General features: G+C 46.5%; 2 protein-coding genes across 5 annotated transcripts in view; one reads left to right on the top strand and one right to left on the bottom strand.

Moving 5' to 3' along the window:
* The window catches only part of DDX27 (DEAD-box helicase 27), a 135,242-nt gene extending 131,137 nt beyond the window's left edge, over positions 1–4,105 (top strand). The window contains exons 18-22 of the mRNA XM_050807448.1: positions 2,236–2,330; positions 2,426–2,549; positions 2,939–3,026; positions 3,665–3,739; positions 3,862–4,105. Coding sequence (XP_050663405.1) covers positions 2,236–2,330; positions 2,426–2,549; positions 2,939–3,026; positions 3,665–3,739; positions 3,862–3,880 — 401 coding nt within the window. The 3' untranslated portion in view covers positions 3,881–4,105. The remainder of the gene's footprint in view (positions 1–2,235; positions 2,331–2,425; positions 2,550–2,938; positions 3,027–3,664; positions 3,740–3,861) is intronic.
* A 1,780-nt stretch (positions 4,106–5,885) lies between these two features.
* ZNFX1 (zinc finger NFX1-type containing 1) overlaps positions 5,886–23,485 on the bottom strand; it is a 32,884-nt gene continuing 15,284 nt past the window's right edge. For all 4 annotated transcript variants that reach the window (XM_050807422.1, XM_050807425.1, XM_050807424.1 and 1 more), the window contains 8 exons: positions 20,917–21,031; positions 17,244–17,491; positions 15,659–15,798; positions 14,726–14,880; positions 13,583–13,728; positions 12,631–12,741; positions 11,465–11,560; positions 5,886–9,693 (listed from right to left, as the gene is read on the bottom strand). In XM_050807422.1, the coding sequence (XP_050663379.1) occupies positions 7,249–9,693; positions 11,465–11,560; positions 12,631–12,741; positions 13,583–13,728; positions 14,726–14,880; positions 15,659–15,798; positions 17,244–17,491; positions 20,917–21,031 (3,456 nt within the window). In that variant the 3' untranslated portion in view covers positions 5,886–7,248. The remainder of the gene's footprint in view (positions 9,694–11,464; positions 11,561–12,630; positions 12,742–13,582; positions 13,729–14,725; positions 14,881–15,658; positions 15,799–17,243; positions 17,492–20,916; positions 21,032–23,485) is intronic.

Genomic DNA, 23,485 nt, shown 5'->3' with positions numbered 1-23,485 from the left:
CTTGGGGCTAGGGGAAGGAGGGTAATAGGAAATTATTAGTGGTTGTAGAGCTTCTGTTTTCGATGATGGCAGTGAGTAGCCTCCTGGTAGGAGTTTTGGAAACAGTTAGTGGTGATGGTTATACAATGTTGTGAATTTAAGTAATGCCACTGAATTGTATACTTAAGATTGGGTAAAATGGCAACCTTTGTTTTATATATGTATATATAACCACAATAAAAATAATTTTTTAAAGGTCAGGATATATTTAATATAGATTTCCTCTCCATCTTCCTTTAAAAAACACCCAAAACACTTATAAGTTCATATTGTTCTATGCCTTGCCTTTTCACTTAATTTTGAAGCTTAGAGATATGTTTTATATAGGCCCACACATGGCTGCCCTTTTTGTTTTTTGTTTTGAGACGGAGTCCTGCTCTGTCACCCAGGCTGGAGTGCAGTGGCACAATCTCGGCTCACTGCAAGCTCTGCCTCCTGGGTTCACCCCATTCTCCTGCCTCAGCCTCCCAAGTAGGTGGGACTACAGGTGCCTGCCACCACACCCGGCTAATTTTTTGTATTTTTAGTAGAGACGGGATTTCACCATGTTAGCCAGGATGGTCTTCATCTCCTGACTTTGTGATCCGCCTGCCTCCGCCTCCCAAAGTGCTGGGATTACAGGCGTGAACCACTGCACCTGGCCCCCTATTAGTTTTTTTGAGGCCTCCCAAAGTGCTGGGATTACAGGTGTGAGCCGCCACGCCCGGCCCCCTGTTGGTTTTTTTTTAATGGCTTCACGTTCCTCCATCATATGAGTAGATTGTTGAGGGACACTGAGGTTGTTTACAATCATTTGCCATCCAGCCTGGGCAACATGGCAAAACCCCATCTCTACTAAAAATAAAAAAATTAGCCAGACGTAGTGACACATGCCTGTAGTCCAACTACTTGAGAGGCTGAGGTAGGAGGATCATCTGAGCCTAGGCAGGTCAAGGTTGCAGTGAGCTAAGATTCTGCCACTGCACTGCAGCCTGGGCAGCTGAATGAGAACCTGTCTCAAAAGAAACCACCATCACCAACAACAAAAAACCCAAAAAACAATCATTTGTTATTATAAACAAGTGATGTAGTGAATAACCTTGTACATATGCCCTTTTACAATTAAGCAAGTATATATTTTTTTTTTTTTTTGAGACGGAGTCTCGCTTTGTCGCCCAGGCTGGAGTGCAGTGGCCGGATCTCAGCTCACTGCAAGCTCCGCCTCCCGGGTTTATGCCATTCTCCTGCCTCAGCCTCCCGAGTAGCTGGGACTACAGGCGCCCACCACCTCGCCCAGCTAGTTTTTTGTATTTTTAGTAGAGACGGGGTTTCACCATATTAGCCAGGATGGTCTCGATCTCCTGACCTCGTGATCCGCCCGTCTCGGCCTCCCAAAGTGCTGGGATTACAGGCTTGAGCCACCGCGCCCGGCCGCAAGTATATATTTGCCTTGCAGGATTCATTCCTAAAAGTGGAATAGTGGGTCAGAGGATATTTGTATTTCTAGTTATGTTAGAGGTTGCAAAATTACCCTCCTAGAGGGTATACCAGCAGTTTTAGAAATACTGTCTATATTTGATGGGACAAAAAAGGCTGTTTATAAGTTAAATTTCTGATAAAAATAGAGTCATAACTGTATTGGTGGTAAAGTAGTGTAAGTGACCTAAATCTTCATCTTTCATAGCAGGAGGTTTGTAATGAGTATCTTAAATGGATTGAGAAATAGTCAGAAAAGCATGTTATTTAGTGAGATGGAGGTAGTCAGTGGAAGAAGTGCTTGCGGCTTTTTTTTTTTTTTTTTTTTTTTTTTTTTTGGAGGCAGGGTCTTGCTCTGTCGCCCAGGCTGGAGTGCAATGGCGCGATCTCAGCTCACTGCAGCCTCCTCCCAGGTTCAAGCAATTCTGTCACTCAGCCTCCCGAGTAGCTGGGATTACAGGTGTACCACCATGCCCGGCTAATTTTTGTATTTTTAGTAGAGTCAGGGTTTCACCATGTTGGCCAGGCTGGTCTCAAACTCCTGACCTCAGGTGATTCACCCACCTCAGCCTCCCAAAGTGCTGGGACTATAGGCACAAGCCACTGCACCCGGCCAAGAAGTGCTTGCCACTTTTCATTTTAATCGGCTAACTTACCAATTTAAAACATGTGTACTTCTTATCATAAGCTTAAAAAAAGATAAAATCATCCCTGAAATCTTATGCTTTCTTCTCATCCCAGTTGCCAAAGCTCTGCAGGAATTTGACTTGGCCTTAAGAGGAAAGAAGAAAAGGAAGAAGTTTATGAAGGATGTCAAAAAAAAGGGGGAGATGACAGTGAGTGGCCTCCCTTTTGGAGTTTGGACCCACTTGGTGGGGTGGGTCAGAGTGGCCTGGTGTGTTCCACACTCACACCTCCCCACTCCCCCTAGGCAGAGGAAAGGTCCCAGTTTGAAATCCTCAAGGCGCAGATGTTTGCTGAACGGCTAGCGAAGAGGAATCGCAGAGCCAAGCGGGCCCGAGCAATGCCTGAGGAGGAGCCAGTGAGAGGTCCTGGTAGGTGAATGGGGAGCCCAAAGGAGCTTGTACGAAGGTTTTCCCTGAAACCTGTGCTTTGGGTCAGGGAGAAAATCTGAGGGATGACGACGATAGCCCACATGATTTGAGTAATTAGTATGTACCAATGTGTACAGCTATCCCTCCATTGGTGTAAGGGGTGCAGTGATCTTGTGGTTGGTAAGAACTAGGATTTGAACGCCAGCTTTTCTGACTCCGGAGCCTAAGGCCTTACCAGCTGCTACTTGGAGGATCTGGTGAGGACAGAATGAAGATAGTCTTTGGATGCCAGAGCATCCACTGAACTTGGAATCATTACCTTGAACTTAAGGGGATTTAGGAGCTTGGGCCAAAGACAACCATATGTAACCCATTCTCTCTGTGCACAGCCAAGAAGCAAAAGCAGGGGAAGAAATCTGTATTTGATGAAGAACTCACCAACACAAGCAAGAAGGCCCTGAAACAGTATCGAGCTGGGTAGGATTTTAAGTCATCATGGAGCCCTTGGTATTCTAATGGAAGCTATGAGTCTTCTCCCTCCTTCCCTGTTCCCAGTTCTCACATACCTATAGCTTTATACTATGTAAATTCAAGGGTACCTGTCTGTTCTTCACCCCCCACCCCTCTCAGGGCCACCTGAGGATCCCGAGATGAGACCAGGAGACGGGTGTTCAGTTAGCACTGTTCCTGCCTTGGAGGAGAAATAGTACATTGTTGGGTTCAGAAATGGAGCTTTCCTTCAGGGGAGTGATAACTCTTTCATCTCAAGTTCCATCCTACAGAACCCCAAACAGAGAGTCCTGGCTTGCTCTTAGGCATATGTTGTCCCACGCCACTTTCCCCAGCCCAAGGTTGGGATGGGGCAGACTAAGCTTCCCAAGTAGTTGTATATACTTAAGAAGGGCCTCTTTCAACCTTGTTTTAAAGTTGGGCCCTGACTTCCAGAAACACACGTTATCAGGTGGAAACACATAAAGGCTTAGAACTTAGGGCCTGAAAATGATGCATCCCAGAGATGCTGCTGCTTCATGTAGGAGCTGGGTAGGGTGGGGGTGAGACAACACCCATTTGTTCAACAGCTTGCTCATTTCAGCATCTCATCTTCTCTTTCACAGCCCTTCTTTTGAAGAAAGGAAACAGTTGGGCTTGCCCCACCAGAGACGAGGAGGAAACTTTAAATCTAAATCCAGGTGATACTGGCTGTTTTGGAGGGGCATAGGTTATGGCTGTTTGGGATTAGAGATAAAAACCTTTCATGGAAAAGGAGCTTCTCCATCCTCATTCTGGTCTTCACTCTCTGATTTTCTTACAGATACAAGAGGAGGAAGTAGCTGTTGTGGCCTGAAGAAATTCTTGGGGGCAGCCCTTAAATCCCTTCCCTGTGGGAAGTCATCCTGGCTGGTCTGTCTTTTCTCCGTTTGTTCAAAAAACAAAGTTTGGTGTGGTGGTATGGTATGTAGCTATTTTCCTAAGCATGTCTATCAATCTCCTTTCTTGCTGATTAGCTTTCACATAATGACTATATTAAATGGAACTATTTTTGGAAGAGAAACCAATCCAAGTGTATATCTTATTACTATCTCGTTCTCAATGGCAAAGTGTGCCCACAGTCTACTAGCTTGGTATCACCATATACCACTGGAATGCATCATCTTTATGCTTAGAGAGGAACTGGGTATGGAGTGAGGAAATTCTTGGTAGAAGTTCTCTTCTAGCCTGGGGAACATAGCGAGACCCTGTCTCTTAAAAAAAAAAAAAAGTTCTCTTCTGTTGATATTCTAGAACTAAGAGCTAAATGATAGCTGAAGATAGCTAAATGATAACTCTTAGTTCTAAAACATCAACAGAAGAGAACTTTAGCATGAATGCCAACCATGCACCAGATATTCTGTGTGCTGAATAGAATCCAATCAACTCACTGCACTCCTGTGAGGCAGGCAGTGATATCCTCATTTTCCAATAAACAGAGGCTTGGAAAGAGTAACTTTCCAGAGTTGCACAGCTAGGAATTCAGGTTTTCAACCAACATCTACTTGAACCCACACCCTACCTCTTGCTGCTGTACTGTGGAAATGCTGCTGGAGAAATGGAAGCCCAAAAAGGACAGGAGTCTTGACACCATAAATTAGTTACTTGCTGCAAAAACCAGAGTCTCTTGTCCCCCAGGCTGGAGTGCAGTGACACAATCTTGGCTCATTGCAACCTCTACCTCCTGGGTTCAAGTAAGTCTCCTGCCTCAGCCTCCGAATACCTGTGATTACAGGCGTCCGCTACCACGCCTGGCTAATTTTTGTATTTTTAGGAGAGACAGGGTTTCACCATGTTGGCCAGGCTGGTCTTGAACTCCTGACCTCAGGTGATTCACCTACCTCGGCCTCCCAAAGTGCTGGGATTACAGGCATGAGCCACCGTACGTGGCCAAAAACCAGTTTTGATCCTGTAAGAATGTCGGTTCTCATCCTTTTCTGACTCAGAATGAGATGAAAGCTGTAGGGCCCCACCTGGGAAAACTGTATAGTTTGTTGTAATTTCAGGGAGTACTTAACCACCCTACCCCCAGCTTAAAAATTATAAGTTATCCAGTAGCACATACCCTAGATACTAAAGAGTGTGTTCAAAGCTATTCATTCAGGCTGCACCTAAGTCACCAACAGAGGGTCCAATTCAGAAAATGATGGCACAACTGTGGGATAGGAGTACAGTTCAGACTACTGTCTTACTGGATTTTACAGAAAGTAGGTTATTAAGCTAAAAAAAACCAAGTGCAGAACTGTGTACTTTTTCTTTTCCTTTTTTTGAACCTTTTTTCTCACTCAGTGGCTTCACTGCTCACTGCAACCTCGACCTCCCCAGGCTCAGGTGATCCTTCCACCTCAGCCTTTGGAGTAGCTAGGACCACAGGTGTGAGCAAGCACAACTGGCTTATTTTTGTATTTTTTTTGTGGAGATGGTTTCGCCATGTTGCCCAGGCTGGTCTTGAACTCCTGGGCTCAGGCGATCTGCCCACTGTGGCCTCCCAAAGTGCTGGGATTACAGATGTGAGCCACCATGCCTGGCCTAAGGGATATGTATTACATGTGCATAAGCTCTCTGTGGGAGGACTCAGGAAGTGCAGGGTTTGCCTCTGGGGAAGGAAACTTCAAGTATACCCTTTGTACAGGTTGAAAAATGTTCTTTTTACCATGGGTAAAAATGATTCATTCACCAGGTAAATAAAAATCCTGTATCACAAAAACAAAATCACAGCCTCCTTGTGGACAGTGCCTGCCTTGTCCCTGTCTTCACTGTCTTTGGCTGAGTTGCTTCTGAAAATTGAGGATACACATGGACCACTGATTTTCTCAATCATCGTTTTTAATTGGCTTTATAAGCTAAAGTGCATAGTAAAGACAAAAAAAGGAAATGCATACACAGGAAAGGGACACTTAGAAAGGACCTGAGATACCTAAATGTCTGTTCTAAGGAACACTGGAAGGAGGGAATGCAGATGCAGGCAGCAGGCCTGGGTCTGGCTTCTGGCCTGGGTTTGGAGCCTGCAGAAGCTGCTGGCATGCTAGCCCTACCCAGGCAAAAGCTCCAAGAGGGAGTGTTGGGATGAAGGATCACACTTGGGATAGGTGCTGCTGGTACCAAATGTGACTTTAGCTCCACTCAGGGCCCAGGGGTAACCAGCAGTGCCACCAAACCTGTCAGACAGCAGGTAAAGAAATTTCCACCATCCCAAAGTGCAGGTTACAGGAAAGGGGTCACTCCTTAATGACGACCTGGGCCTGCTGCATAAGGCCCATCTTATGCAGCATGTGGGCTGTCCCATCTTCCCCACTCTCGGTGACTATGTAACTGGGTCAGGGTGAGTTGGTGCAGTCTTTGTCTTATTACATGCCTCCATCTCCTGGAGGCAGGGTGCCCAAGGAGGGCAGGAGGGGTTCTTGTGCTCCTTTTAAGAGATAAGCAGTTCATAAACAACTCTGGGCCTCTGTTTATTATGAGAGTTAGTTTGCAAATTAGGGCCTGGCAGTTAGAATCAGTCTGCATCAATGAGCTCATACTCTGTTCCTGGGGAACATAGAATAAACATTTGACCAAGTAAAGACCCAGAGATACCACTAGGTGGCCCTAGGTGGAAGCCCCAAACATATTCCAGGAGTCTGTCCACTAATTTGCAGGAGAGAAGAGGTGAGATTTGTTAACTTTGCTCTCAGTTCTGGAGATAAAGTGCTTACTCTAGCGCAGGGATAAATCTAGAAACAAATGTGGGCGAGCCCTAAAAGTGGATCCTTAAATAGGTGCTAAGACTAAAAAGGATGATTTTTTTTTGTTTTGTTTTTGAGACAGAGTCTTGCTCTTGTTGCCCAGACTGGAGTGCAATGGCATGATCTTAGCTCACTGCAACCTCCGCCTCTGGGGGTTAAGCAATTCTCCTACCTCAACCTCCCAAGTAGCTGGGATTACAGGCACCCACCACAACGCCCAGCTAATTTTTGCATTTTTAGTAGAGACGGGGTTTCACCATGTTGGTCAGGCTGGTCTCGAACTCCTGACCTCGTGATCCGCCTGCCTCGGCCTCCCAAAGTGCTGGGATTACAGGCGTAAGCCACCGCGCCTGGCCTAAAATAAAAAACAAACTTCGGTTCCTTCATAAGGGAGCTGGCCCCAGTCATTCGGTGGCAAGGGCAAAAGGCAGTGGTATACCATCTTCCTACATCATTCTCTGGATCTCCTCAAAGTTCATCAGGTTGTTGGCTGTGTCAGACCAGGCAGCATGCTGGGCTCCATCCATTTCAGAAGCAAGCTGGTTGCTTCTTTCCAGAGTATGATTTGTGCCACCAATCACTTCCTTACAGTCAGGACACGTGCCCCTCTCCATGGCTCCCCCACAATCGCCAATCACATAGATATGGCCATTGCGGCACTTGAACCAGTGACCACGAGGATAACCTATAGCGCTGACAATCTGCACTCGCTCTTCCTCTGAGATGCCCAGGCCAGAGCAGGGAAGGGTGGCTTTCAGAGCTTCCATCTTTTCCTGCACAAGTTGTTCATCCTCTTGGGTGAACTTACATGTTTTCTCAAGGATATTCTGGACACTATAGACCTCTACTGCTATGCTATCTTTCACCTTCTTCTCTGCTATCTTGTAGCGGGTCAGAAGGTTCACCAGGTACGTGAGCCTCTGGATTTCGCTTCGGAGGTCACTTAGTTCCTGGCTAGTGAAGCTCAAGCGCTTCTTGGCCAGCCACTCATGGACCTGGTCTAGTCGAGTCCTCACTCTTTTCTGTTCTAAGACATGCATCTTTTTCAGGGAATCCCACAGGCTGGCCAGGTGGTCATAGAAGCTGATGTAATTCTCAACCAGACCCAGGTCCTTCACTGACAAATTTTTCTGGGCCAGCTTCTCCTTTATCATCAGGAAGTCTTCAGGAAGCAGCTGGTGGAGGAGGCTCTTCCTCTCCAGCAGGGCCTTAAGCCGTTCCTGGCTGGTTGCTATTTCCCCTGCTGAACCCTGGATCTTTTCCTTGATGATTTCAATCTCTTCTAGCCGCTGTTTTATGCTAGTTCCATACCTCAGGTTTTTGCGGATGGGCACCTGGCAGATAGGGCAGACTTTCAACCTGATGGCGACTTCATCATCCTTCTGTTCATTCATGTAGCGGTCTAGGGCTTGCACCTCAAAGATGTGGCTGCAGTCTTCCAGCTGCACAAAGCGGGCATCAGGCTCATCCTCAAAGCCAAAGAATATTTGAGTGACCTCATCCATGTGGCAGATCCGGCATTTCTTGGGGCATGGCTCCCCACAGAGACCAATGCAGGGGTGGCCACAAACTAGCAGCTTAGTACAAGGCACATAGCATGGGGGTCGGTTGCAGGGCTCAGAGCAGAGTTTGGTGCACTGGTAGTGCTGGCAGCGCCAGACACAGGGTTCCACGCAGGGGCTACACAGCTCCCCACATTTCTTCTTGCACTGGCTGTGGACACAGCGGTTCTGACAGGTCCGTTGGCAGGGTGGGCACTCACCAGTGCATGGTTCCTGGCACTTGTGTGAGCAGATAAGCAGGCGCTTGCAGGGCTGCTGACAGCGTTCATGGAAACGCCCTTCAAAGCAGCTGTGGCAGGAGCCTGGGCAAGGATGCCCACAGTCCAAGATAGTGCCACACTTTGTGGTACACTTGACTGGCAGACCACCATACATGAGGTCTTCCACATGACCACATTTTACCTGCTGACTGTGCCCACACTTGAGTTTTACGGTGACCATTTCTGAACACAACTGCACACAGTCCTCACCACATGGGTGGCTGCATCTGTGCCCACATCTCAGAGACTTGGAGCAAGGCTCCTGGCAGCAGAAATCTGACTCAGGCACGGAACAAGGGACCATTTGTTCATGGCCGCACCGAGGAATGGTTTTGGGCACCTTCACCTGACAAGGCTGACACTCCTGGAAGCAAACAAGGGGACACCGGTGCCCATCCTGACAGATGACCTTCTGGCATGGCTTCATGCACTGGAACTCCTTGTGTGAAGAGTCATAAGGGTGGCAGGCACGGGTGCAGACATGCCCACAGCCCAGGCGGAACTCACAGGGCAGGCTGCAGCCTCCTTCGGGTACTTTTTGGAAGTCAGAAGCTTTGGATACTAAGGTGTGGGTATCAGGGTGGTTCTGGCAGCAGAGCCGGAGCATGGGGCCTATTTGATTGTTCTCTCGAAGTGTATGAATGATCTTGCTCCACAGGGGCACCTTGGCCAGCATCTGCATGTTTCCGATGCAGTACATTCCCTTCTTGGCTCGGGACAAGGCCACACAGATGCGGTTGGATATCTGCAAAAAACCCACCTTGCCTTCTTGGTTGCTCCGCACTAGGGAGAGGAGGATGATGTCATTCTCTTCCCCTTGGTATTTGTCCACAACATGGACCCTGACGCCAGCAAATGTCTTGGCAGGCATCAGTTTGCGCAGGCAGAAGAGCTGCCCGGTATAGGTAGTGAGGATGGTGATCTGGGAAGGCAGGTATTCCTGGCACAGGAAGTACTTGCACAGCTCTACCACAAAGTGAGCCTCGTGCTGGTTCTGATGGCTTTTGCCCTCTTGGATTTCCTGTTCAGGAAAGCTGTGTTCTACAAAGAAAAGGTTGGAAGACACCCCCTGACAGGGAAAAGAAGTGACATGTTAAAAGGTTCACTCATGGCACTTGTTTTTTTCTTCCTCTCTTCACATGCACTGGCCACTGACTGCTCCAGAGAGAGACCTTGGAAGGCTTTTTGTACCCTCAACATCACTATCTTTAGTTAGTCACTGTGTGCTTTGGGGCCACAGCAAGTTATGAAAATAAAAGATTATGTCTCTCAGTTTTCAAAGTACTTGTTTGATGTTAATATTTAAAACAGCTGGCCGGGTACAGTGGCTCACGCCTATAATCCCAGCACTTTGAGAGGCCAAGGTGGGTGGATCACCTGAGGTCAGGAGTTTGAGACCAGCCTGGCCCACATGGCGAAACCCCGTCCCTACTAAAAATACAAAAATTAGCTGGGCGTGGCAGTGGGCGCCTATAATCCCAGCCATTCAGGAGGCTGAGACGGGAGAATAGTTTGAACCCAGGATGCAGAGATTGCAGTGAGCTGAGATCATGCCACTGCACTCCAGCCTGGGTGACAGAGTGAGACTCCATCTCAAAAAAAATAAAAAAACAGCCATCCACAACCCAACCATTATAGCTGAGAGAACAAGCAGTGCTGTGATGATGACAGAGCAGCTAACTTACTGAGCACTCCACTGTGCTGACTGCTTTATATACATTACCTCCTTCCATACAGTAATGGGATATGGCAGGAGCCATTATTCTTATTGTCCAGAAGAACCTGATACTCAGAATTTATTTATTTTTAAAATAGAAACAGTCTTGCTATGTTCCCCAGCCTGGTTTTGAACTCTTGGCCTCAGCTGACAATTTTTTTTTTTTTTTTGAGACAGAGTTTCACTCTTGTTGCATAGGCTGGAGTACAATGGCACAGTCTTGGCTCACCGCAACCTCCACCTCCCAGGTTCAAGCAATCCTCTTGCCTCAGCCTCCCAAATAGTTGGGATTACAGGCACCCACCACCATGCCCAGTTAATTTTTGTATTTTTAGTAGAGACGGGGTTTCACCATGTTGGCCAGGCTAGTCTCAAACTCCTGACCTCAGGTGATCTGCCCATCTTTGCCTCCCAAAGTACTGGGATTATAGGCAGGAGCCACCACACCCAGCCAAGCACACGCCACCACACCCAGCTAATTTTTATATTTTTAGTAGAGACGGGGTTTCACCATGTTGGCCAGGATGGTCTCGATCTCTTGACCTCGTGATTCGCCTGCCTTGGCCTCACAAAGTTCTGGGATTACGGGCATTAGCCACCGCGCCTGGCCAGAATTCTTATATAACTTGCTTAAGGTTACATGGCTACTAACAGGCAGAGTTGGGATTAAAAACCCCTGGTATTTCAATTTCCTCCCAGTAACCAGCTTTTAAAAAGCTGGCTCTACTCCCTTCTGAAAGGCTTTCTTTTTGAGAGGGAGTCTCTCTCCGCTGCCCAGCCTGGAGTGCAGTGGTGTGGCACGATCTCAGCTCACTGCAACCTCCACCTTGCGGGTTCAAGCAATTCTCCTGCCTCAGCCTTCTGAGTAGCTAGGATTACAAGTGCTTGCCACCATGCCCGGCTAATTTTTGTATTTTAGTAGAGACAGGGTTTCACCATGTTAGTTAGGCTGCTCTTGAACTCCTGACCTCAAGTGATCTGCCCACCTCGGCCTCCCAAAGTGCTGGGATTACAGGTGTGAGCCACCGTGCCCAGATGCTGAAAAGCTTTTTCATCTTGAGAAAATTACAGCCTTTTTAGGTTGCTGACACCATCCAAGAAAGATCGGGTAAGAGAGACTCACCTTAATCTTCTCATAGTTAAGAACAGATGGATGATTCTCCAGATCCTGGTAAATGTGGGGGGTCAAAAGGCGGGCAATTTCAGGGCACATACGGTGCTGAAAAAACACATGCATGTCATTAGAAACATGGGCAGAGCACACACGGACAATTTCTTTAAAGATGAGGTTGCTGTTAGAAAATTTAGGGAGGGCCAGTTGTGATGGCTCATATCTGTAATCCCATCACTTTGGGAGGCCAAGGCAGGAGGATCACTTGAGCTCAGGAGTTCGAGACCAGCCTGGCAACATAGTGAGCCCTCGTCTCTATTTTTCTTTCTTTTTTTTTTGAGACGTGTCGCCAAGGCTGGGGTGCAGTGGCACAATCTCAGCTCACTGCAACCTCTGCCTCCCAGGTTCTAGTGATTCTCCTGCCTCAGCCTTCCAAAAGTAGCTGGGACTACAGGCATGAGGCACAACACCTGGCTAATTTTTTGTATTTTTAGCAAAGACAGTGTTTTGCCACGTTGGCCAGGCTGCTCACGAACTCCTGACCTCAGGTGATTCGCCCGCCTTGGCGTCCCAAAGTGCTGGGATTACAGGCATAAGCCACCACACCTGGCCTCTATTTTTTTTTTTTTTTTGAGATGGAATCTCACTCTATCACCAGGCTGCAGTGCAGTGGCATGATCTCGGCTCACTGCAATCTCTGCCTCCCGGGTTTAAGCGATTCTCCTGCCTCAGCCTCCCGAGTAGCTGGGATTACAGGCGCCCACCACCACGCCAGGCTAATTTTTGTATTTTTAGTAGAGACAGGGTTTCACCATGTTGGCCAGGCTGATCTCGTATGCCTGACCTCATGATCGACCCGCCTCGGCCTCCCAAAGTGCTAGGATTACAGGTGTGAGCCACCACACCTGGACTCTATTTTTCTTAAAAAAAAAAAAAGGAAAGAAAATCTAGAGATATAGAGATTATCATTTGAAAAAAATAATAAGGAGAAGGCATAACATAAACAGATCCTTTGTCCAACAAAAACTCAACACAGGGTGATCTTGTGGTGTTTTAAAACAGAAAATGTGAGGTTGACAGAGTCATTTCAGTATTACATTATTTTTATTTATATGAGACCTCTTTTGCGAGCAACTGGCAGCTTCCCAAGAGCTTTCTCCTGGGCATTTGCTTCTCACCTGGTAGTTCAGACGGACAAAGGGAATGTTTACTTTCACTAGCCGTTCAAAAAGGGACACCTCAAGGTTGAAGTTCTTGGCCAGATCATACACGTTGGCACTGGGGCGCAGCTGAGAAGAGAAACATGGCTGAAGATTCTCTACTGATAAAGTCATTTAACCATCCATACTTCCATCCATCCAACCAACCATCAAATGTTTTTCAAGTGCTATGTGCCAGGTACTCTTCTACATATTCACAGTTTAAGGATTAATAATGACAAGGGTTAAGGATTAGTAGAACTAAAGGTGGTATGACAGAGTGCCCCATGGTGGGTTTTTTCTAGTTAGGCCTCTGAACAGTGACATCTGAGTAGACACTAGCATGGCAGAGGTTGCCAGTTCTTCATTCATTTGAAAAGCAAGATCCACAATGGGGAGCGGAAAGGACACAGAGGGACACCATAAGCAAATGGGATGAAGTCAGAGAAATAAGCTGAAACCTGATCACACAAGCCTTTGCGGGCCACTTTAAGAAGCTTGATTTTTATTCAAGTGCAATGGGAAACCACTGGAGGGTTTTTAGCTGGAAAGTGATATTATCTATCTACCTTTTTCTTTTTCTTTTTTTTTTTAATTCACTTTGGCTCCTTTATGTAGAGTGCATTAGAGGGTAGCAAAAATGGAAGCAGGGAGACTGAGGAGCATGCTATTATAATACAGTCCACTCGAGAGACCATGGTGGACTAGGTAAATAGCAGAAGGAATGGATGAAATAAATGATGTTGCCACTAAAATATACCCCAAATCTAATAGCACCTGCTCTTAGACTGAATGTGGGAGGTGAAGGCAAGAGGAATCACAAAAAGCTAATAATAAGCTTGAGGACTGTTGAAGCAGAGGCCAGGGTCTTCCTTTATGATCTCACCCCCAAAGAGAGCCAGCCCATCTTCTAGGGGAGCTCCTGTGTTACCTGCTGGTGGTCCCCAATCAGAATGAGATGCTGGCAAGCTTTGCTCAATGTGGCAATGGTATGGGCCTCAAGGACTTCTGCAGCTTCTTCCACTATGACAATCCTCGGCTCCACCTTCTGTAGGATCTGGCGGTATTTGGCAGCACCTCAAGTGAGGAAAGAAGAGAAAGGCTCCTCTGGGCTGAGGCACAGGACCCGCAGGGCCACTGAGCCTCTGGGAATCCGCTTTTGTATCTTCCCTGAACCTGGATCAGCGACAAGTAGTCCTTATAGCGTTCTGGGTGGTCTCCAGAACATTAAAGCTGTGTTGGTCACTGTTAGAGTTTCAAACCCAGTAGGAGAAAGTGAGTGAATTTCTTTTCTTTTCTTTTGTTTTTTGAGACAAAGTCTCATTCTGTCACCCAGGCTGGAGTGCACAGTGGTGCAATCTTGGCTCACTGCAACCTCCGCCTCCCAGGTTCAAGTGATTCTTTTTTTTTTTTTTTTTTGAGACGGAGTCTCGCTCTGTCGCCCAGACTGGAGTGCAGTGGCCGGATCTCAGCTCACTGCAAGCTCCGCCTCCCGGGTTTACGCTATTCTTCTGCCTCAGCCTCCCAAGTAGCTGGGACTACAGGCGCCAGCCACCTCGCCCAGCTAGTTTTTTGTATTTTTTTTAGTAGAGACGGGGTTTCACCGTGTTAGCCAGGATGGTCTCGATCTCCTGACCTCGTGATCCGCCCGTCTCGGCCTCCCAAAGTGCTGGGATTACAGGCTTGAGCCACCGCGCCCGGCCTCAAGTGATTCTTGTGCCCCAGCCTCCCGAGTAGCTAGGATTACAGGTGCCCACCACTACGCCTGGCCAGTTTTTGTATTTTTAGTAGAGATGAGATTTCACCATGATGACTAGGCTGATTGCAAACTCATGACCTCAGGTGATCCACCTGCCTTGGCCTCCCAAAGTGCTGGGATTACAGGCGTGAGCCACTGCGCCTGGCGAAAGTGAGTGAATTTCACCAAAAGTTCTCAAAATATGGGTGCTTTCAGTAGCTTTTCATGTTATTTTCCTCTAACCTACCAAAGAAGTTCCTCTTTACCTGTCCTTAGATAATCTGGCACCAGAAGTGAACTTAGATGCAACAGGTAAATTTCTCCACAGTTTCTCACCTGTGGTTGTCATTCCTACAACCTGGGCATCTTTAAGAATGTGCAGGTCTTCCTGGAGTCTCAGCTCAGCCATTCTTTCTGCTGATGTGCGGTACTGGCGTTCATAGCTGAGGATCTTCCGGCGGGTGTCAGCCTGGTACAACTGTAGCCAGAGCCTGGAGAATGGGAAGAACCAAGGAAAGAAAGCCACATGCTCTTTGAGAAGGTGGAAGAACCCCCTTCAGTGTGCCCAGTATATGAAGTGAACCTTGGACCTTTGGAGCATAGTGACAAACAGATATATTCAGGGAACCAAGAATCCAAAATGCCCAACAGAAAGATGTCCAGAGTGGTCAGGAGCTAAGGAAAGGGGTGAGATAAAGAACAAAGGTTAACTATGGGAAGAGAATAAGAGACTTTAAAAGTGATGATGTCACTAATCGCTGTAAAACTTTCCAACGGCTTTCTACTACTCTTTTTTTTTTTCCCCCTGTAGAGATGAGGTCTCACTATGTTGCCCAGGCTGGTCTTGAACCCTGGGCCTCAAGTGATTCTCTAGCCTCAGCCTCCCAAAGTGCTGGGATTACAGGTGTGAGTCACTGTGCCTGTTACCGCTCTGTTCTTTTCTGAGTTTTTATACCCATTTGTAACTTTTTATTTATGGAATTATGTGATTAATTTGTTACCCTGGATAGACTCCATAGGCTCCATGAAGGTAATAATTAATTTGTTACCCTGGATAGACTCCATAGGCTCCATGAAGGTAGAGCAAAGTGTCTATTCTATCCCATGGCTGTATCCCTATCACTCAGCTCAGTGGTTCGTTGAAGGTCTTGGAGGTGGAGAATGTTTGAACGGAGGTGGAGAATGTTCCAGGAACAGAAAAGGAAAATGTTCCAGGAACAGAACTTCCTGGGGAAATTACATGGGTTGGCTGGATGTGGAACACAGTACCTATAAAGCTGCCAGCGAGAACTGAGGTCCAGCTGCCAAACATCCTCGATCTCATTGGCCTCGGCTGCAGTCATGGTGTTCAGTTTGCGAAGCTCATCCTTCACTCTTTTTTTCATTTTCTTTTTCTGGTTGCGCTGGGTCTGCAGACATCAATACCAGCAGAGGCAGGCTTGGTTTTAAGCCCAAGGCAGGGGCCACAGCACAAGAAAAAGGGCTGGCATCCCTGATTAATGTCAAGTGTCTTACATTCTCCCAACAGCTCTTCCACTGTAGAGTGGCTAAACAAGGACTCTGGAGCCAGTTTGCCTGACTTCAAAGCCCTACTCTACCTCTTACTAGGTTGTGGAACCTAAGGTAAATGACCTACCCTCTGTGTCCCTCAGTATCACCTTCTATAAAATGGGAATAATAATAGTATCTCTTTATAGGATTGTTGGCTTGTCAGGAATAAATACATGGAAAGCATTTATACTACTGCTAGCACTAGTTATCATTAAACATCTTTGACCATAGCCTGTTTCTTGTTCCTAAAATGTATGCCATGAAAGTCATGGGGGTGGTATTTTCTTGTTGAATGCTACACAACCAGTGCCCAGCAACTGGTGCTTCACACAGGACTTGGCACAGTGCCTGCTAAAATGGTCCTACTGCCATCGTATCAACACAGTACCTTTAACAAGTGGGTAGAAAGCAGTTTATGAGAAAGTGCTCTCTTCTGTCACTGAGTCTGAGGCTATGAGCCTTTAGAAGGACTTGCAAGTCAAACAGATGTCACTAAATAAAGATCTCCCTGCTGCTTCAAAATGAAACAAATCAACCTTTCCTGATGCCTCCTGGGAGAGATGCTGAAACCATGCTTCTAAGAATTGAGATCATGACTCTGCTCACCACATATAGTGATACTGAACTGAACTAGGAGATCAGGTGCAAACCCAGCACTCAGGTGAAAACAGCATCCAAAGTTGCCCTTCAAAGTTCTCGAATCATTGGTAAGGTTTACAAATTCTTATTTTGAGTATCTAATCCTCGATCATCGTAGTTATGCATGGTAAATAGTGAGGGCTACTAGGCTCCACCAAAAGGAGCAGAGGGAAAGCTACATGAAGACACCTGGGCATTCATACAATTCTGGCTTTAAGAGAAGTGTCAAATTCCAGGGTGAATGAAGGAGGAATAGTCCATCCAGCCTGGAGGTCTCATTTCATTGCTTACTTTAATCCTCTAAAATCTTAGTACATGTTTACAAACTCATTTGAAATGAGAAGACAACACTCCTGAAGGCATTAAGTGCTGAGACCGTGTTTGACCTGACTCATATGTGCTACATTCTTCCACAAGTTCTACAAAAGCACTTGGCTACCTGCTACCTGTCTTTCTAAGCTGGCATTTCTTGCCAGAGGCCCTCTGAAGAACTGTAGTATTTATATCCATGGGAATTAGTACACCCATCTTACACCAGGGTAGGCTGTAATACAGGTACTTAGTTAATTGCAATGATGAAGTGAATATACTGTTATCAAAAGTGGGGGAAAACAAATGGTCAGAACACTCTCAAGCCTGTTTCAACCCAAGGAAGTGAGTTTACCTGCCACTCTCCCGTGGCTTGCTCCTGTCCAGCTGCTGTCCCAGGGCCACAATGGTCTAGCCTCATGGCCAGAAGCATTTTAGCCAACTCCTGGTCTGCCCCACTCTCTTCCTTCTTCCGTCGCTGGGGCCTCACCACCTCTTCCTCCTCAATCACTCGGTCTGCTTGAATCAGGTCAGCTTCCTCTGCGATCTCAATCAGCGAACTCTCCTCCTCCCCTTCTTCCTCCTCATCCCCTTCTGCCTGGGCTAAGAGAAACAGATAGAAATGAACACTCTTTTTTTTTTTTTTTGAGACGAAGTCTCGCTCTGTTGCCCAGGATGGAGTGTGGTGGTGTGATCTTGGCTCACTGCAACCTCTGCCTCCTGGGTTCAAGTGATTCTCTGGCCTCAGCCTCCCGAGTAGCTGGGATTACAGGCACCCAGCACCACGCCTGGCTAATTTTGGTATTTTTAGTAGAGATGGGGTTTCACCATGTTGGCCAGGCTGGTCTCGAACCCCTGACCTTGTGATCTGCCTGCCTCGGCTTCCCAAAGAGCTGGGATTACAGGCGTGAGCCACTGTGCCTGGCCAGAGATAGAAACTCTTGAAGCTAAGGGACAGAAGAGGGCACCTACACGAGCTCAGATGCATGAAGACATTATCAAGGGTTTATGTGATTTTTTTTTTTTTTTTTTTGAGATGGAGTTTCGCTCTTGTGGTCCAGGATGGAGTGCAATGGCACAATCTTGGCTCACCACAACCTCCACCTCCCGGCTTCAAGTGATTCTCCTGCCTCAGCCTCCCAAGTAGTTGGGATTACAGGCATGCACGACCATGCCCAGCTAATTTTGAATTTTTAGTAGAGACAGGGTTTCTCCATGTTGGTCAGGCTGGTCTCAAACTCCCGACCTCAGGTGATGTGCCTGCCTCGGCCTCCCAAAGTGCTGGGATTACAGGCGTGAGCCACTGCACCGGGTCCTGTATGATTATTTTTGAGACAAGAAACTAGAAGGAATGAGAGGAGAGTTAGGAAAGGCTTAGGTCTCCTTATATACTTTTTGTTACATGTTTTACATTTTAAAAAATCATATGAATGTATGCCTTTTAAAGAAAGGTTTTGGCTGTGCGTGGGGCTTAGGCCTGCATCCCAGCACTCTGGGAGGCTGAGGCGGGTGGATCACCTGATGTCAGGAGTTCGAGACCAGCCTGGCCAACACGGTGAAACCCTGTCTCAGCCGGGTGCAGTGGCTCATGCCTGTAATCCCAGCACTTTGGGAGGCCAAGGCGGGTGGATCACGAGGTCAGGAGATCAAGACCATCCTGGCTAACACAGTGAAACCCTGTCTCTACTAAAAATACAAAAAAAAATTAGCCGGGCATGGTGACGGGCACCTGTAGTCCCAGCTACTCGGGAGGCTGAGGCAGGAGAATGGCGTGAACCCGGAGGTGGTGGCGCTTGCAGTGAGTGGAGATCGCGCCACTGTACTCCAGCCTGGGCGACAGAGCGAGACTCGGTCTCAAAAAAAAAAAAAAAAGAAACTCTGTCTCTACTAAAAATACAAAAATTAGCCAGTTAGCCAGGTGTGGTGGTGCATGCCTGTAGTTCCAGCTACTTGGGAGGCTGAGGCAGGAGAATCGCTTGAATCCAGGAGGTGGAAGTTGCAGTGAGTCGAGATCATGCCATTGCGCTCCAGCCTGGGCAACAGAGCAAGACTCCATCTCAAAAATAAATAAATAAGGCTGGGCGCGGTGGCTCCTGCCTGTAATCCCAGCACTTTGGGAGGCTGAGGCGGGCAGATCATCTGAGGTGAGAGCTCAAGACCAGCCTGGCCAACAGGGGGAAACCCCATCTTTACTAAAAATACAAAATAAGCTGGGCATGGTGACTGTGCCTGTAATCCCAGCTACTTGGGAGGCTGAGGCAGGAGAATTGCTCAAACCTGGGAGGCAGAGGTTGCAGTGAGCCAAGATCACGCCTTTGCACTCCAGCCTGGGGGACAGAGTGAGACTGTGAGACTTAGTCTCAAAAAAATAAATAAACAAAAATAAAAAAATTAAATAAATAAATACAAAATAAATAAATAAATAAAAGGTTTTACTTATACCAAATACATATACAATGGAGGGCATTCAATGTAAATACGTAATATAAAGGATAATAAAAATATATAAAATGAATACCCACGTACCCTCCACCCAATTTAAGTAGAAAACTGCCAAGTTTTTTGAAGACCTTTGTGAGCCTTCCTAACCCGAATTTTACTCATTTCCTTTCTAAAAGATAATGTTACCACATTTATACTGTATCAAAGTAACACACTGTCTAGTATATATGTTTCCATAACTTGTCTTTTTTTTTTTTTTTTTTTTTTTTGAGACGGAGTCTCGCTATGTCACCCAGGGTGGAGTGCAGTGGCCGGATCTCAGCTCACTGCAAGCTCCGCCTCCCGGGTTTTTACGCCATTCTCCTGCCTCAGCCTCCCGAGTAGCTGGGACTACAGGCGCCCACCACCTCGCCCGGCTAGTTTTTTGTATTTTTTAGTAGAGACGGGGTTTCACCGTGTTAGCCAGGATGGTCTCGAACTCCTGACCTCGTGATCCGCCCGTCTCGGCCTCCCAAAGTGCTGGGATTACAGGCTTGAGCCACCGCGCCCGGCCTTTTTTTTTTTTTTTTTTAGACTATGTCTGTCACTCAGGCTGTAGTACAGCATTGCAGTCCTGGCTTACTGCAGCCTCAACCTCCTGAGCTCAAGCCATCCCCTCGCCTCAGCCACCTATGTAGCTGGGACTACAGGCACGCACCACCACAACCAGCTATTTTTTGGTTTTGTTTTTTTTTTGATAAAGACAGGGTCTCATTATGTTGCCCAGGCTGGTCTCCAACTTCTGGGCTCAAATGATCCTCCTGCCTTGTACTTGCAAAGTGCTGGGATTACAGGCATGCGCCACCATGCCTGGCTAACTTGCCTTTTTCATTCAGCATGTTTTTGAGATTCATATGTGTTACTGTATATGCTGTGATTCATTCCTTTTCACTGCTGTACAGTATTTCACTATCTGAGTTGACTTAATTGATCCATCCATTGAAGAAATGTTGATGAACATTTGAATTCTGATTTTCTGGTATGATAAAGTGGTTATATAAATTTAAATATCCGCAGCAGCAGTGCACAGAGTTTCCATTGCTTCAAATTCTCATCAACATGGGGTTATATCAAACTTTAATTGTTGCCAAACTGGCGCGTATGTAATAGTATCTCATTGTGGTTTTAATTCCTCTAGTTTTTAATGAGTACTTTTCATATATCTATTGAACAGTAAGATTTCCTATTTTGTGATGTGCCTGTTAGAAGTCTTTTATCTCATTAACTGGGCGTGGTGGCACATGCCTGTAATCCCAGCTACTTGGGAGGCTGAGGCAGGAGAGGAGAATCACTTGAACTCAGGAGGCAGAGGTTGCGGTGAGCCGAGATCGCGCCATTGCACTCCAGTCTGAGCAACAAGAGTGAAACTCCATCTCAAAAAAAAAAAAAAAAAGTATTTTCTCTTTTCCTTATTTTAAGCTATTTGTCTTTCTCTGACTGACTTATAGCTCTTTATTTATTCTGGGAATTATTTTTAAGTCTCCCTGTTCTGGTATTTACTATATTCTACCTTAAGATTTGATTCTAGTAAGACATGCACTTCTTACCTGTATTCTCAGGTCCTGCTGGAGAAACACTTTGGGTGAAAGAACCGACACCAAGACCTAGCCACTCCAGCATCATGGAATGCTTCCAGTGCTGGAAGCAAATCCATTCACTATCCTAAGGAAAGAAGAAAGATCATTTGTGAGGATTCTATGACAACCAATGTGAAGGCAGGGTCTCCTCAAAGAATCAAAAGCAGATTGGGGCATGGTAGCTCATGCCTCTAATCCCAGCAATTTGGAAGGCCAAGGCAGGAGGACTGCCTGAGCCCAGAAATTCAAGACCAGCCTAGGCAATATGGTGAGACCCCATGTCTTAAACAAACAAAAAAAAAAAGACTGGGCGTGGTGGCTTGCGCCTGTAATCCCAACACTTTGGGAGGCCGAGGCAAGGCAGATCACCTGAGGTCAGGAGTTGGAGACCAGCCTGGCCAACATGGAGAAACCCCGTTTCTATTAAAAATTCAAAAATTAGGCTGGGCGCGGTGGCTCATGCCTGTAATCCCAGCACTTTGGGAGGCCGAGAAGGGCGGATCACAAGGTCAGGAGATCGAGACCACAGTGAAACTCCGTCTCTACTAAAAATACAAAAGAAACATTAGCTGGGCACGGTGGCGGGCGCCTGTAGTCCCAGCTACTCAGGAGGCTGAGGCAGGAGAATGGCGTGAACCCGGGAGGCGGAGCTTGCAGTGAGCCGAGATCCCGCCATTGCACTCCAGCCTGAGGGACAGAGTGAGACCCCGTCTCAAAAAAAAAAAAAAAATACAAAAATTAGCCAGGCATAGTGGTGCATGCCTGTAGTCCCAGCTACTCAGGAGGTTGAGGCGGGAGAACTGCTTGAACCCGGGAGGCGGAGGTTGCAGTGAGTGGAGATTGTGCCACTACACTCCGGCCTGAGTGACAAAGCAAGACTCTCTTAAAAAAGCTGGGTGTGATGGCATGTGCATATAATCCCAGTTACTCAGGAGGCTGAGGTGGGAGGACTGCTTGAGCCCAGGAGGCCTAGGCCGCAGTGAGCTATGATTATGCCACTGCCCTCCAGCCTGGGCTCAAGACCCTATCTCAAAAGAAAAAAGAATCAAAAGTAATTCCCTTAAAGTTTATAGGCTGTACTATTCACAACAGCAAAGACATCTAATCAACCTAAATGCCCATCAATAAAGGACTGGATAAAGAAAACGTGGTACATATACACCATGGAATACTATGCAGCCATAAAAAAAGAATGAGATCATGTCCTTTGCAAGGACATGAATGGAGTTTGAGGGCATTATCTTTAGCAAACTAACACAAGAACAGAAAACCAAATACTGCATGTTCTCACTTATAAGTGGGAGTTAAATGATGAGAACACATGGTCGCATAGAGCGGATCAACACACTGGGGCCTATCGAAGGGTGGAGGGTGGGAGGAGGGAAGGGAGCAGGAAAAATAACTGATGAGTACTAGGCTTAGTATCTAGGTGACGTACAACAAACTGCCATGACACAAGTTTACCTATGTAACAAACCTGCACATGTACCACTGAATATAAGTTAAAAAAAAAAAAGAAACATTATATCGCTAAAAAACAAAACAAAACAAAACAAAACAAAAAACAGTTCATAGGCTGCAAACTGGCATCTCCTTGGACAACTGGAACATTTAACATGACTTGCATAGAATTTTAAAAATCAAAGGGCTGGGCACAGTGGCTCATGCCTATAATCCCAGCACTTTGGAAGGCCGAGGTGGGTGGGTCACCTGAGGTCAGAAGTTCAAGACCAGCCTGGCCAACGTGGTGAAACCCAGTCTCTACAAAAATTAGCCAGGCATGATGGCAGGTGCCTGTAATCCTAGCTACTCAAGAGGCCGAGGCAAGAGAATCGCTTGAAACCAGGAGGCGGAGGTTGTAGTGAGCCAAGATTGCACCATTGCACTCCAGCCTGGGGTGAGAGAGTGAGATTCTGTCTTGGGGGAAAAAAAAAAAAAAGAGAATTTAAAAAATTTTCCAGCCTATTTTGACAAAATCAGGAGCTATGGCAACAAATGGCTGGAGCTGGGTTGCTACCACATCTGTTCCAGTTTGCCACAGTCCTCTCTGCTTCTTAATATTTCAAATCTAGATTGCTTCACTTATTTGTAAGACCTGAATGACCTCTGTAAGCTTTTGGATTTGTAATCCTATAAATCAGCAACCTAATGATAATAAAGCTACCATTTCACTGGGTTCCTGGCCCGCCACATTACACAGACTGTCTCAGTTATTTCTTACAATATCTTTTGAAGGCAGGCATTATTATCATCCATGTTTGATCACTGAGGATCACATGAGCCCAAGTCACATAGTCAGTCTGCATGACTATATCTATCAACTCCCAAGTTCTCTATCTGTGCTAGTTTGCCTCTGGTTATGATTTTGTTCATTTAACAAACACATAGTACAGTTACTAAATGAATAAGTTTACAAATACTACCTTGCTCATCTAAATAACAATCCTGTAAGAACAAATATCTGTAAGAAATTGCCTTTTTGCAAATCAATATTATAGATATTGGCAATTTCATATGGTTCAACTTAATGCTTATTATT

The sequence above is a fragment of the Macaca thibetana genome, chromosome 10 (genome assembly GCF_024542745.1).
Source record: "Macaca thibetana thibetana isolate TM-01 chromosome 10, ASM2454274v1, whole genome shotgun sequence".
In the NCBI taxonomy this organism is placed as follows: Eukaryota; Metazoa; Chordata; class Mammalia; order Primates; family Cercopithecidae; genus Macaca; species Macaca thibetana.
Note: the sequence above shows the minus strand (reverse complement) of the source record. Positions and strands in the feature narration are given on the sequence as shown.